The sequence below is a fragment of the Branchiostoma belcheri genome, unplaced genomic scaffold (assembly GCF_001625305.1).
Source record: "Branchiostoma belcheri isolate BF01 breed outbred unplaced genomic scaffold, Haploidv18h27 scaffold87, whole genome shotgun sequence".
Classification (NCBI taxonomy): domain Eukaryota; kingdom Metazoa; phylum Chordata; class Leptocardii; order Amphioxiformes; family Branchiostomatidae; genus Branchiostoma; species Branchiostoma belcheri.
The window spans coordinates 849,213-865,754 of NW_017804542.1; the positions used below are offsets into that span (position 1 = coordinate 849,213).

Sequence of the window (16,542 nt, forward strand, 5' to 3'; positions counted from 1 at the left end):
TTCTTTGTATTAACTGACACGTCGAACAGAGACAAACAAAAACAGTATCCCAGACACAATAACTTCCCTCAGCAGTTGCCAATATTATATAACTCAGCTGAACCAATCAGAAGGCTTAAAAGCGGGTAAAACCTTCTCATTGCACGAGGCGAGTGTCAACATCATTTCTCAACACGTCAGCCTGTTTTTTTTTTAATTTCTTTCTGCATTTTTCGAAACAACGGCATGCTTTCCACACCCACTGTACTCATAACACCACAGCAGCAGCCAGTTTGCATACATCAGAGTAAAACAGGTGACTAGGTACAGGTACAACGGTCTGTTATATGTCGAGGGAACTGCACTTTTTCTTAGTGGTGTGGTTTTCTTTTAAGATGGATTATGACCATTGCAATGGGATCAAAATATGTGAAAGTATGTCTCTTTGCACAAGTGTTTGCTTATTTGACAAGGATTTTGATCCATGTTATAGCTTAGTATAATACGTTCATTACAGACCAGAATCAAAATGATGTACATAATCTTTTTTTCTTTTTTAGTTTTACACATCTGAGACATTTGAATGTATGAGAGACTATGATTTGGTGGCCTATCCCATTGCAATATGGGTGAATATGTTATTTTTCTCCTAACTCTTGTATCAGATTTAGCATTAGGTCTGAGAGCTATACAGTTCTGTCAACTTGACAATACTTTAACATATCTTGATCCCATGGGCATGAATATGAACCTATCTCTTTGTAGATCAAAGTATTAGTACTGTATAACGTAAAAAAAACACATACATACTGTACTGAATCAAATATCAGAATGTTGGTGTATGATGGTGTTTTTAAGTTACGGCCTGGAAATCTGGGAAACTGTCAGCGCTTGTGTACCCATAACTATCAACAGACTTACAGTGACATGATGCAAGACTACAGCTAACAGTTTTCATAGGAGGTGAAAGAAGCCTTGACTGCTGAAGTCTCCTTCTATGCAGTCCATAGAATTCATGTTACATGCTAGAGATTGTTAGAACATTTTTGGTTTGCTGTTTTAACCGTTTTGATATCAATTCAGTTACAGATATGTTTCAAAACAACTGTGTTTGAGTTGTCATGTCACACAAGGCCTGATTTGTTTTTATGGTAGTTCAATTCATTATGAAGTAACAAGAAAATTCCAGAAACTCCGACGCCATTTTGGACAGTATACCGTGACACATGCCTTTAAAACAGCCCATGCGAAATATTTACTACCACTTCCTTTCTTTGGCCTCTTTCCAGACCCATAAACAAGTTTGGTTTGGCACGAAGCCAATCTGCCAATCCTAATTTAAACCTCGTCATTTTTTAGCTGCAGCACTATCTCGCTGTGACTTCAACAGTCAGTGTGGCTTCTTCAAATTTAACACAGTGCAAACCATAAAGTATACGTAGAAAATTTTACCGAGCGTGACAACCCGAAATGCACCTACCAGTACCATGAACAGTTGTACCTTCAGAAGATGCACAGAAACAGATGCCAGCAACGAGAAAATTTTCCGGGTATTTCGAGTGACAAACGAAAACGAAAAGAAGGGGACGCTCTTCAATCTGCTTCAGTATCTTTTCCATTTCTTTACGTTCACCTTTTCTTCATTTCACTTTAAGTTTTGAAATTGTAGTAATACTTGAAACAAAAACGGCAGAGAGCGACTGTTTTGAAGATTGAGATTGTAGTGAACTAAACTTCAATTTTAGAAACGTTTCGAATGATTTGATTTCCTAACTAACCATCTGAAGAGTGCAGCCAAACGTTTCGAGAATGAATAGCCAAACGGTTGTCTGTCCAAGACAAAATGAAGCAGATTCTATCGACACGAAATAAAAACAAGAAAATCACAGACTTTGGACGGCAGAGTTTCCGTGCTGATGAGAAACTGTCACGAATAATTTTTCCTTCCAAATGTTTTTTTTGTTTTTTTCTCTCAAAACCATGAAACAGAACATTTTGAAGTATAACTCACCATCAAAACAAGATTTCATCAATGGTTTGTTTCTTCTCTTGGAATGACAGTTCCTGGGTATCTGTAGTGGAAACTCTACCTTCCCAATACCATGAGCCAAGCGCTGCACCCTTGTGTTAGATCACCTCCACCCAACACCAGGGGGCCTACATCCCTCATACTACTGTTTCCAACAGTGGATGAAGGATCTGTTCTCAGTAAGTTTCCATTGCCTTGCTTGTTACTGTTGCTTTGTCTTTTGCAAAAGCGTTTTCCTTGTTTGAGACCACGCCAATTCAGTTTGTTGGTTCTCGGACGTGCTGAATTGCAAGATCAACATGACAACAGAGTTTGAGGGGAAGTCTGTACATTTGTGAACACAGTTTCTGTGTGTGAAAATTGTTGGATGCAAATTCTTCTCCCAGCCCTCTATTCTCATCTTGACCTGTTAGTAATTTTTCTTCTTAAATGTCCGTGAACCAAAGAAGTGAATTGGTGTAGTCCTAATGTTTATGCGTTTGTCTGGGATTTTGCGTTAGCCCCTCATAAGTGGGAAGCTGTACTTCAGCGCAAGCAGTTTGAAGCTCAACTCCCCATCATGTGGGACCTTTGCACATTGCTTCATCACATTAAAATTTACTACAAATAAGGCTGGCCTAAAGCATGTAACAGCAGTAACAACCAAGGCAGCTTTTGCTCTCGATAAGCTCATAAGTCAACTTTCATTTGTAATCAAACTGGTTTTCCGAAAGAGGAAAACATTTTCGTTGTCACAGCATTTTTTTATCCACTAACAAATGCAAGACGACAACCAGGAAGAAAAATTCCACAGACTTTCTGCAACTTGCTCACTGAGTCACGTGTGTCATATCTGTGCAAGGTGATGTCACAGAAGCGGTGGATTGCTCATTTCTTGACAAAGACTGGAATTGACTACAGTTGAAAATTTGTGTAAGTCAAGCTGAAAATCACAGTGTACTTTTAGAATACGTTTCTTTTCAAACAAGTTTGTTTCTTTGTTTAAAAACAAATTATTAGAGCTGTAGTGTGGGCTACCCTCCACCCCTGGGTTTGCGTGGAGTTGCCTACTTGGCGCAGGCTTGGCTGACAGGTTACCCCCGGGGCCCCACGAATGATACCAACCCTTGAAGATGGGGCAGGCGCGCCAGATGGTGAGCGGGCCGAGGCTGCCGTACTGCCCGAAACTCATCTCCATCATGAAGAGTGGGATGCCGGCAAACGTCAGGAACAGGATGTACGGGATCAGGAACGCACCTGTAATAATCCACACCTGTTAATATCTTAACATCAAGCTACAAAACATGCATTGTCAGTGTCCCTGGGTCAGGCAGCTAGTCCTTCTGAGGCTTGTATTACATTTGTGATTTTTTTCTGACCCGTTTCTCTTCCCTTATATATTAAGAAATGTGGCCAGATTTGAGCATTACATAAGACTCAAACAAACACAGTTATCAGAGGGAAGAAAATGAAAGAATTCATAGAATCTTAGAAAGGCCACCAAAACAACAAAATAAAGCCCCAACTGAAACCTTTGGTTGCAGACCATTAGATATTACCTGAAATGTACTTCTGTTACTTGCCTTGCTTTAGACTAGAGGAAACTATAATAACAACTTATAGAATTACGACATTCTCATCCTTACCTCCGCCGTTCCTGTAGCAGAGATAAGGAAACCGCCACACGTTGCCTAGCCCCACACAGTAGCCCAGCATGGACAGCATGAAGTCCAGCTTGGCCCCCCACTGCCCCCGATTCTTCGCCAGATCATCACGAAACTCCTCCTCCTCTTCCTCCTCATGGTCCTGGACCGACAGGGGGATGCTGGCCTCCTTCATCTTCATCTCTCCATTAGACTCCATCTCTGGTGGTTTGAAGTTGTAGGATCTGAACTGTAGGAAACACATAAATACAAACTTCACCGTTAGACTATCTCTGGTACTGGTTAGTGGTAGGTCTGTAGTGAACACATATTATAAACTTCACCATTATACATGTATTCATCTTTGATATAAGTAGATTCATAGCAAACAAGTACAAAATTCACTATTAGATTCCATCTTTGACACAAATTTAAGATTCCATCTTAAATTTGATACTCGTATATTGTAGCAAACACACACAGATTTCAATGTTAGATTCTATCCCCGATCTTTGTATGTTCCATATCTCTATCTATAAATAAAATACTGTCAACTACCAGGACATTTAAGAGCCCAAAACGCCTCGAGTGTACCAGACTGAAAATGTGAGGTGTCGTTCAGAGGCCACTAGCTCCTCCTAGCTGACACATAAAAGCACCACATTTGAATTAAGCACAGATGCTTTACCTCTCCTTACCGTTACAGTACTGGGCTAACATTCATTTATTTTCCAAGGACATACAGAACAGAAAACACAGTAAAATTTATGCAGACCCAATTTGCCTGTAATCAGTGGAGCCCAGGCAGATGCTTAAGGTTTATAATATATACATGTATATGGATGGGACGGAAGAATGTCTATATAATAAAGCTTATCTCCTTTTGCTTGATTTCCCGTGGGACCCTGTCATTAAATGTGGGGCACAATTTTCACCCTGACAGTAAAAAGGTAGCCTCATAGCCTTTTTCAGGTCATAGGGGCAGCGGGTTGTTAGTCCACTGTGTCTAGGGCACGGTATTGGAAGATGGAGCCCATCCCTCTCCTTCCACTGTCTTTAATACTACCACAACTGAACTCAGGTACCCGGGGTGGAGTGAGGAAAGTCGTGCAAAGTGTCTTCCCCAAAGGCACAATGTCTTGGCAAAGATGCCAGCAAAAATAAGTGAATTCCCGGTATGATAATCCAGTTTGCCCGGAAATGCTTGCACAGTCTGTCTCAATGTAATGCTATTTACTAATGCACAACAGGAAGTCTATGGGAAGGCAACGAGACACAAATACGATTTGTTTCACATTTTCCACAAACTTCTGATGACACAGAAGAATTTTCTGCACAATTTGAAGTATTATTGTTCCCTAAAGGTACAGTTTCCTGTGAAACCTAAAAATTAACACTGTCGTCAGTGAAGGTTAGACATCCAGGTAATAAGAATTGAGATACGCCAAAAGAAAACAAGAGCTACTGGACTAATTTGCATCATCCTTGTCTTAAAAGAATTGTCTTCACTTATTTGCATATCAATCGATAGTTTGTACATATTTATAAACTTGCTTTTCTGACAACTCTCCAGTGTTACTGACGAAATTAAGGTAGTGGATGCTACCTGAAACGTCTGACCGTTTCCAAAATCATATCCAGTTGCTTGAGTAACTGTTGTTTTTGGTGAATTAACACCGTCTCCTAATGATTCTAGTCCTAATAAACTCTCAGCCTTAAGAGATCCCTACCCTTAAATGATATTGGGCAGATGGGCCGATATCTGGAAGACAAAACAGATGATGCAGAGTACTTTATCAGACAGGGATGTATTAGCACTTAGGATCATTCAACTGCAATTTCTCATGGCAATGGCACAGACAGATGGAAGGCCACAGCAAGACCATTACGTTCTGACATCCCCAGCCTCATGGAGCGAATCCAGAACCCTGTACTAAAACCGTAATAGTCTCTATAAATGCAGATGGCCTAGTGCTCAGGGATGTCTGCTATATGGTTATGTCACTGTCAGGTTCAGGAAGACTAGCAATTTCAGATGAACTTTTTTCTGACACACAAAAAAATTGCAAAGCCATTACTTTCTGACATCCCTAGCCTCCTGGAGAGGTTCCAGAACCCTGTACTAAAACCGTAATGGTCTCTAGCGGAGTTTGAAATGCAGATGGTCTAGCGCTCAGGGATTTCTGCATTTTCTCTGCTATCCGCTAATGTCATTGTGAAGTTCAGAAGCTCAGGGGATGACAAGACTAACTAGTAACTACTAACGATAGACAAACTTTTTGAACTCGAAAAATTGCAAGGTATCATAATTAACTCAATTCATGAAAACTTTAACTCATGTAAGAAGTATTGAAGTGTCATCTATTGAATTTTACACTTTCTCTTTCTGTAAAAAAAATAATAAAATGGACGGTAAATACCATTTTTTCCAGGCGCCCCTAATCTAAAATTCTAATCTCCAAGCGGATCTTGGTGGGGGAAGACAACTACTTAGTATCCAATTGGCCGGACAGGATGCATTTCCCCACTGAAGGTGGTAGCGACAAAAAAAAAAGGGCCATATATATATATATATATATATATATATATATATATAAAGCAAACGATCTTCCACCATCAACCTCTGCTTGGAGAGTACCCCTAATCCAGCAGAAACATTAACACCATGTCAGGTGGTCTCATGATTCTTACACAACCGCCCAAAAGATGGATTCTGGGTGTAAATTATGTGCACATTAACAGGTTAATTGCCAATCAGTGTGGCCTAACGGTTAGGGCAGGTACCGATGGGCCATTTGTCTGTATGTTAGTGTTAGTAACTGTGCTAATGATAGTAAATTACACTGCTACAAGGAACTGATAGAATCTACTGAAGATAAATGCCTAGATTGAGTAAATCTGCACTTTCCTTGGTACCCTACTGCTAAATTAAGTGGGGCCCTCATGTGGGGATCCCAACAACGCTCTACGCTAAATTTGAAAGGTCCAGCTGCGTATCATGCCAAATTCTACACTCTAAAATTCAACAGCAAATGTACAGATCGTCACCCATTACATTGAACAACTGCAAGGACATCACAACGACTGCCTACAAATTATGCAGAATTTAAATCCCTGATTACGTTATAACAAAAAAGGGCATTCAGGGCCCCCTAAGTAACTTAGTAAGGTCCCCTTTCACTGGATCATCAGGCGACTGTTAAGCGACCATTGGGCCACCTAATTGAATTTGTATGACCTCCTGGCTATGACATTGCAAATTATACAATTCAGGAAGGAAAATATATGACTCAAAAGACAGGCAGACGCATAAAGCTTACAAAATATACTATACTATACTCTACAATCAAATGCCTGTACTTCAGTGTGCTAAAGGTTAACCTTCTCCCTGCTGCCTAACCCTGTAGTGTAACAAATACAGAATTGGTAGCCAAATGGTTGCTTTAGTGTGCTAAAAGTTAACCTCCTCGTGCTACCTGTTCCCACAACCCATACAAAATATTTGGCTACTTCAGTATGCTAAAGGTTAACAAATCTTTGCCTCAGCCCAAAACCAACAGAGAACTGGCAAATGACTACTTCAGCATGACAGAGACGTGAACCTCTAACCTTGTGATGCACCCAGACTCCAGTAAAGCAGATATGGGACTGTGCACCATCAAATCACACTGGGGATTCAGCATGAATATTGATAGGCAATTAAACATGCACTCATCTGCCATCTGCACTCTTTACAAATGACCACTGATGACATCCTTCCATCTGTCCTCTTCTGAATGTGCAGCTTCCATATAGCCTGGGTGCTATGCTTTTTGTAACGGAGCTCCTATTGCACTGGCTATCCCGGGTGTGGAACAGATGGATCCCAGGCTAAAGCAACCACTGTTTTCATGAGCAAAAAAAAATACTGTATTTCACTTAAATCTTGAAAATGAAATGTCTGCAGTTGCTTCCTTTTTGTGGTGGCCTCTCCATCACAAAGTCCTAACACAAATTTGCACAAAGTGGCCACCAATGTTATCTGGTCACTCATAACACACACCCTTTTCTGGTTCCCCATTTTTTTCACAGGTGCAAGCATTATGCAATCTGCCCTGGCCAAAAAAAGGCCACCTGTCAATGAAGGCCACCTGTCAAACTCAAAACCACTCTACCTTGTAGCCTCCGTAGCAGGCTTATACTTCATAGAACTAGGGGTTTGGTGGTCTTTAGCTATTTTCTGATGAGCCCAGTTAAAAAAAACAGGGTAATTCAACCAGGCCGGCTATGTTGTCTATATGCAATCAGAAAATAGCACATAAAAGCTCCTAAAGACCCTGAAGACCCCCAGATTTTGGCATGCTATGGAAGCTATCTACCTTGATCCTCACCTAGAATTTTGTATGGTCTAAAATCGCACGAAGCCTACAAAATGTTACATAATCAGTCTAACCATTTGGTGAAAAAGCCGAGAGCCATACATGATCATAATGACTGCATGATGTAACAGCTGGGATAAAAATAATCTCCATATATGGTCGTACTGCACCACTGGCTGTTATGTCATTACGAAACAGAAAATAACAAGTGCAAACCTCACATATAGATTGAATTTTTTTCTCAGAAATGCACAAATAATGTACACAAATTTCCTTGACAACTGCCCACATAAAACTACATATACTCATAATCTAATTCAAAATTTTAAGAAGTAAAATATAAAATCAAACCTGAATCTGTGTTTCTGCTCTACCCGAGACGCTGATTAAACAAGTGAGCACCCTACCCGTAAAACATGAATATATTAAACAACTGGATAACCTTTCCGTAAAATATGAATATGTAAAAATTATAATGAATATGCAAACCGCCTGAAAAAATTGCAGATATCAAACAGTAATTTGTCTGTCTGAATGCAGCACCACCCATGGATTCAATGCATGGCTTCATTGCACACATTATATAAAGTCCACCATTGCAAAATCCCCTTGGTGTGATACCAGTATGCATAACCAAGTCTCAGCATGGGGCCCCTAATGGTGATTTCTTTATACATACACGTAGAGCCAAGGACTAAAAAATTGCGAAATTAAGACCCAGAAATTTAGAGAAATTTGGTATCATAGATAGGGCTTGAGCAGGGCTCTAAATTTTTTTCAATCGTGATATCAATTGACTAAACATTTAGATATTTTTAAAGAACAAATGACTGTGCTGTTCATGTATTCTACCTGTAACACCAGTGCTTTTATGCCCACAGTACATCAGTGTGCAGGAGGCATTTGCAAACCAACCTCATTGCAATAAAGGTCATTCCCTGAGTTTTAATGCACACCCATGCACACACATCATTGAAAAACCTACTTCATAACCGGTGTGATGTGCATAAACACATCTGTCTGTGGGACCCAAAAAGGGTGATTTCTCTTTCCCTTCATCATACACTACATACTGCTTATCAACAGATATTAATCGTATTATAGATCAGAATGCTCATTGACTATCAGAGTGCCTATTAACAGATTGTATGTAGACTATACATGGTCGATAATGTTGAATATGGTCATCTCTGGACTCAAAATTTCATCAGCAAGAAACAAACAAAATGAAACTTGCGCACTTCACATTTTACTAATCTCCAAGCAGATCCTAGGGTGGCAAAAAACAACATCAAATTGGCCAGGCAGTGCTGGGTGGCATATATATATTGGACCCTCTCGGGCAAATGGATACTGCCTGGCCAATTTGATACTATCTTTTGCCACCCTAGGATCTGCTTGGAGATTAGCATTTTATGGCAAACATACATCAGATCAGAGCGTGGAAGGCATTTGCACACCAGTCCCACAGCAATAAAGGACAGAGATGTACTCCCTCTAGTGGGCACCCAGTAATTCTCAAATGCCAGCGGAGGACTTCAGTAAGGCAATTAAACCCCACTGAGCAATGGTTTATTACTCTGGAGGCTGCAGGGCAATTTTGCAGACATTGAAATGCTTCAATAATGAAGCTGCTTGACTGAAGTCTACATTGTGAAAACATTAAAAGCTAAGCTAGCATGGACGAGATGGGGCTCCTGTCTAAGAAATTTGGTTGACAAACAGATTTCGCACAAGATTCTTCTGCAGTATCTAGCTCTGTCTGTACATATAAGCCATATTTTTAACTGTTGTTATTAGGTGTATTTCTATTTGTATGTTTTCTTTTATACGGGCCATGGATTCCTGAAATAAAGACAGAAAGAAAAAAAATTGATAAAAAAACTGGATCTTTGGTTATCACCACTTCTTCCTCATCTGCAGTCCTAGCACGTTCAGTAGATCACCTTTGAGGCAGTCCACCCCACACTTACCATGATCCAACTCATCTCTGGATAATGAAAGATCGCAGAACTCACTCAGGGATTTGCTTGACTGGGACATTTAAAGCCATGAAGGAACGAATCGATACCTGGCAGCATCAGTGTTCTCACCAGGATTTTTTCATAGCATAATAATATAGGGGTCAGGTACAGAAGGGCAACTTTCGCGGCGCAAGTCGCACATTGAGCCTAAAAATTTTGAAACTCATAACCCACTGAGACACTATTTCTCACTTATTGGGGGATTTTGTAAACTTAAGGTTTTCCCTTTGCTATAGCTTCAATCTAAAGTTATATTTTCATTTTTTGCAAGATTTATGAAGGTTCCCCCCCCCCCAAAAAAAACCCTATGCTGCTTGAAAGACAGCATACGTAGGGGTCCAAATCACAGCATAGGGGGTCCAAATCACAGCATAGGGGGTCCAAATCACAGCATAGGGGGGCTCTATGCTCAGAAGGCCTGGCGAGATCACTCTAGAGCATCTTTGTGAGGACCTTTAGGAGACAGTTTGCTCCATCTGTCAACCTGGCATGTACACAACAGCCATTTGGGGAAAGATACGGCTTGAAGGGAGCTTGGTTAAAACTCAGACAATGAGAATGAATAAAACTCCACTGGGGCTAGGAAATTACAATGTATTCAGAATGGTGAGGAGTGAATTTAAAAATCGTTTGTTTAACAATGTCTGATTCAGAGACCATAACAGGTTTAGCCTGCACAGTTGCACCATTGCAGACCCGAAATTGTTTTGAAAAATGCAGGCTGAAACTGTATTATTACTTTGAAAACACTGCTCAGCCTTATACATGTACGAATGAATATACATCATTACATGGCTCCTGTATCAATTGACTGGCCTGGGCCATATATGTATGTACTCGTAGTCATATCTATAAAAGAAAATTTGAAATCATGAGTCTTGCTTTTCTCTTCACAACATTATGCAATACGTTTCACAACATGTATGGACATGGAAGCAGCTCTTTGTCTTATTCATATGACTCATGAATAAAACAGTTCTTGGTATCTAACGAAACACGCAGGTTACGTGGAGAATATTGTGTGAACAGAATACCAATGAATGTGAAACTGGGGTGTGGCTGGCTGCCAATGTTTTTGTTGCCCCACGAAATGCTTCAGCCTCTTTTCTCTTGGAAGGACTCAGTTGTAAACCACTGATGTTCCCTTACGTCAGTCATTTCATGTATTTATGTTGGACTCCTGCCCTCCTCTGTAAAGTGTCTGCCAAGCACTCCATTTAGATTGGAGGAAAGCTACAGATTTTTTTTTAGAATTCTGAGAGTGAGCCATGCAATGTTTCTTGGTGTACAATTTTCCGGCTACATCTGGATGGACACTGCTAGCACTGAATGCACTGCATAAAATTGCTGATAAACCCAGTGCATAAATTAGACGCTTATTTAACTTCATTCAAATCATGAGACTATGATCGATTACAAGCTGAGGTTTTGGTTTTATAATTATTGTCTTTGTCTATGTTGCTCAGTGCAAAAATAAAGATAACACAAAAAACTATATAACCACCATCTATCTTGTGACAGAGAATGTAGGGCAGACAGTAAATCTGCAGTGTTCCCTGTTATTAAATAAGACGCAGGGCTGGAAATACTGGCTGCATGTGCACCCGAATTTGGAGCTGTGCCCTCAATATTTTTCTGTGGGTGCACCGAAATATTTTCATAGCTTTTACGTTTGTTAGATGTGAAATGTATAGTAGTGTACATGTGTATGTAGCATATTCTTAACATCTAAGTGTCAGAAAAGTAATAAAATCACTGCTTTAGGATCACTGTCTTTAGAAATGAAACAATCAGTTTTTTCTGACATTCTACCTATTTCAGCTTATATATGGTGCACCCAAAAAATTTTTTATGCACCTGATTTCTTATCTTAATTACAATTGGGTGCACCAGTGGGTCCCACCAGTGGGCTCTTCCCAAGCAACTCCCCCTCTCTCCAAAATCCTAGCACCTCTCCCAAAATGTTTAAATTTAGGGTTTTCTCTTAGTATTTTCACTCAATGATTTTTTTTTCACGACATTTATCGATTAGGGGGCATCTCTACCCTAAAAATTTCTGGGGAGACCCCTGCACCGGCGCACCACCAAATCTCAAAAAATGAATTTCGAGGCGAGGCGGAATATTGATCTGCAGGTTCCCATTATTCCGGCGTTGCCCAATCCCAGCGTGCCGTGCAGAGATCACGCACCGCGCGCGTGGCCGGCACGAGGCGTGATTTTCCACTCCCGCGGGCGCACGTCACGTCATGAATTTCTCTGGCAGAGGGAAAAAATGTTGCGTTTGCCGTTTCAGTCTTGAAAAAATTAGGGCCGGTAATTTTTTTTCTTTCTTTCTTTTCTTTTTTTTATTAGACTTTGGCGATCTCTAGTGATCCAACTTATACATTACACTTAAATTTTCAGTCAATGTTGGAAAACTGATTGTACAACTACAATGTCCTGTTTCAGTCCTAACAAAATTAGGGTTGGTAGGTAGGGATTATCTTTTTCTTTCTTTTTTATTAGACTTTGGCAATCTCTAGGGATCAAACTTATACAATACAGTTTATCAAAGTAAAACATGCAAGACAAACATTATATTTTTCAACGTCAATGTTGAAAAACCGATTGCACAACGTTTCATCAGTCAGGTGTCAGATCATGGAGCTAGAAAATGTTTATCAGCTCAAAAAATTTATGTCCCTTGCAGGGGTCCACACTCCACACACAAAAAAAGTCTAGGGTCCGCAGTTTATTTTCTAGGGTCGGTTGGGAAACAGGAAACACAACATTTTTTCCCAAGGCCTAACCCTATCTGCGCCGAACACAGCCCCATTCTCCCAAAGGTGTGCTTTATGTGGAACAAAGTACCTGACATGAATAATAATCAGCCGGCAGGAGTAAGAGGGACAAGAGGGGAATCCGATTTTCTGCCGATGAAAAACATGAACTGGAACTGAGCCCTCCATATCTACTTATACAGTCTGAGACTGTGTCCTAATATTTTAATGTTGTACCTTTTAGATTTTTACAGCGAAAGAATTAGATTTAATTACTAAAAAAATTAGATGGTATATTTGGCCAGCGGGTTGAAAATTTACACCTGAAATATAAATGATAAAAAATGCAGCAAAAAAAAATATATAATTCTTAATTTTGGGTATGAACAGCTGAGCTTATAATTTTTTTGCTTTTTGGGAAGTGGTAAATTTCCATGGCACTGATATTTGATTCGAAACGATTTACAACATATAAAATATTCATTGATTTTCATTGACGTTTCGCTACCACAAACGTAATGAAATCTTTCCTCCTACAGTAACTTATTGATCTATTAATTATTGTTTGCTTTCTGTCCATTTAGAGTCGATAGATACTTGGCAGATGTCTGTCCATAACACGGAATAAATCCATCAATCTGCGAATGACCCATTTCACACTAGTATTTTTTTATTTTTAAACTCAACACTACACAGCATTTCCCATTTTTATTTTAGCGGGACTGCATATTTCTAATATCACCACCCAGACCCAATCCTGATTGTTATCGTTGCTTGCAAATTTAATTTTGATGGAACACTGATGTAATTTTGTGACTTCCGGAGTCTGAAAATGATTCAGCACAGAGTATGCCCAAATAAGGATACAGATTTTCTTCCACCAGGCATGGGAGTTCTCTAACAGGTGAATGAGTGGGTGACTACTGTTGCATTCAGAACCATATCATATGCATGCTTTATCCAGAAACTTAGTTATTGCACAGTTTTCTGGATAAGCATGGACCACGGATCTGGATGGTCCACGCAGAACTGTGCCTGAGGCATATCTACAATACTAGCACTTGGCTACACAGAGATTATACAGAACCGTGCCTGATCCTAACCCTGACCCATTCAGGCATAGAACTAGATATGTACAGTTCTGGATACGACAGGCACCTGCCATTGAAACCAATAGGACTCCAGCAACCCACATGTGCCCAACTTGTGGCCTGTATATATAGGATTGGTAAAAGTAAGACACAGCCGGACACACACAACTTAACGTGAGGTCATTGGTGAGGACGAACCACAACCACTTGACAACAAACAGATACATGTACAGTACAAAGTACCAGAACCACAGACAAGAACAGGAAAACCTACCTCTTAAATGAACTGCACTGGGGAGTGCAACACAGCCTTACATGTATGTATATGACGGACTGTACACTTGTTCCAGATTTATATTTCTGGCTCAGAAGGCCTTGATTGAGTCGAGAAGGAACTAGAAGGAACCGGTTTGTTCTGGAAGGACTTAAATTAACTTAAAAAAACAAGTTCACAGTACAGCGAGCTGTCAGCAACATGTCCCTGCCAAATTCCACACACTTGTTGGGACTGTTAGACATTCAGGGGGCAGGACATGCTAGTTTCAGCTTTTGCTGACGAACCAGTTTTCCAGCCAGATTGAACCCTAGTTCCTGTGTAATACAGCCAGCTACCGCCGTGCCAAGTGCCTGCGAAGCTGGTGTGTTACGCCGAAGGGTTGTTACACCTGCTATACCGATACAGATCCCACTCTTAGTGGTACCTCCAAATTAAGTTAACTAAAAAAAAACAAGTTTACAGCACAGAGAGCTGTCAGCAACATGAACTTGGCACAGAGCGTTGTCCCTGCCAAATGTCACACATCGTTGCCTAGCAACTGTTGCTATGGCACTGCTGGGGACATGCCAGGCAGGTTTCAGTTTTCGCTGTCATGTCAGTGTTGTTCAGCCAGATCAAAGCTGTAAATACTTTGCTTTCCATATTATGTGATTTACGACACTGTATCAGATCCTGCGTTCTCTTAGCTTGCCAAAGTGCAAGTAGCATTATCTTTGCATATTTTTGATTCCAAAAATGTTTAATTGCAACATTTAAATGTGGATGACTCCGAAAACAGTCATTAATAGAATGATTAACACCATACCTCAAACATATTATTACAGTAACAATAGTACACAGTAACACACATCTAACAGGTTCCTAATGCTGGTGTTGCAAAGCTGTATAATACTTGTTTGGTCTCTAAGCTGACAATTGTAACATTTTTTGTTTTAACTCTGAAGTATCATCAATCAATAATATATTATATGCACATAAATCATGTATAGCCTGGCACAAGCCAGCTCCAAAACTGTGATTGTTCAAGTAAGCATTTGTTATAAAAGTGGCATTGTATGCAAAAGATCTGTATCTCCACACAATCCATGACTGTGCTGCTGTCTGTAGCATTATCAAAGTGTTACATCATTAAAGTGTGGCATTGTCAATGTAAAAGTGTCAATAATTCCCTGTCACAAACCCTGACAGCTGGTGGCAGATGTACAATGTATGCATGGTAATCCTCCATTGTTCAGTCATGACAATGCTACAACACCTGCCACTGCAGGCCATACAAATTCAAATCTTTGGTTCTTGGATACCTTTTAGTAAAGATTTAGCAAGAGGAAAACAGAAAACAGAGGGCTGGGAAGAAAACTTCCATTTATACACTCATGAAATTGTGTGTATATAGGAAGGCATTTTCCAATCAGACTCTATTTTCGTGTTGATCTTTCAGTTTAGCATTATTTCAAATCCAAGAAACAACAGATTAACTTGGCACGGGCTTAGTCCACTTCACAAAATAAACAGAATTATGCTAACGAAATCACGACATTCTGAATGTTCAATCAAATCACGCTCAAAATCTTTCCTAGAAAAAGCGTGAAAGGATTTTCTTGTGTTCATTTACTTTTACAGAGTCAATGCTCTTTCAGCTCTGGCCAAGTCAAACAAAGGACAGGAACCCAAAGAACAAAGCATGGTTCAGTTGCTGACAACCCCAGAATAGCTGTATTCTGGCAACACTGCTGGTCCGACATCACTACTCTCCAAGTCCAAGCAGACGTTTAGGCTGTGGGTTATTTTTTTGTGTGTTTTGGGGTGTTTTCGACAGGCTTTTTCTGTACTGGTCAGTCTGGTGTCTCTTTTTTTTTACGCCAAATCACAGCAAACCAAATGGTAACTAGCTGGCAAATTTGATACTGTCTTTTTTAGCTACCAAAAGATCTGCAAGATGATTGTGACTTCATCATGATTCTGGATCCTAGCAGTCCTTCCACTGGTCAGAAAGAAGGTCCAATCAGCCCAAAAAACAAATTTATTTGTAGAAGTACCATAACTCACACAGGCTAGCCATCCATGCCACCATAGCAGTGTTCCTACACCTGTTTCTCCAGTGTGGCTCTGGGGTTTGGACACATGTTACAGAAAACTATCCTGGGATGTTGATCAGACTTGTTTACACAGACACAACTGCTAGTTATAGTTATAGTAGAGAAAGAAGGATAAAATTTATGTATGTGTGTGTACATGTGTGTATGTGTGACTGTTAGTCTTTTCTTTGGTGTTAACTCTTAGACTTTCTCTATCAAATATGTGTCTTTCAATATCTGTACCAGTATAGCCAGTATAACCGCCCTACGGCGTAACACACCAGCTGTCCTTTCCTTTTTTCTCAGTTCACATACATGTACTACTGTA

The 16,542-nt window shown here is 40.1% G+C and overlaps 1 protein-coding gene across 2 annotated transcripts in view; it reads right to left on the reverse strand.

The window, feature by feature from the left end:
• Window positions 1–16,542, reverse strand: part of LOC109487268 (sodium- and chloride-dependent glycine transporter 1-like) — a 40,086-nt gene that overhangs the window by 19,108 nt on the left and 4,436 nt on the right. The window contains exons 1-3 of one of the 2 annotated variants that reach the window (XM_019791251.1): window positions 14,137–14,152; window positions 3,634–3,880; window positions 3,113–3,244 (exon numbers count right to left, since the gene is read on the reverse strand). In XM_019791251.1, coding sequence (XP_019646810.1) covers window positions 3,113–3,244; window positions 3,634–3,850 — 349 coding nt within the window. In that variant the 5' untranslated portion in view covers window positions 3,851–3,880; window positions 14,137–14,152. Of the gene's footprint in view, window positions 1–3,112; window positions 3,245–3,633; window positions 3,881–14,136; window positions 14,153–16,542 lie in introns of those variants that run through there. The other variant, XM_019791250.1, reaches the window with a different exon arrangement.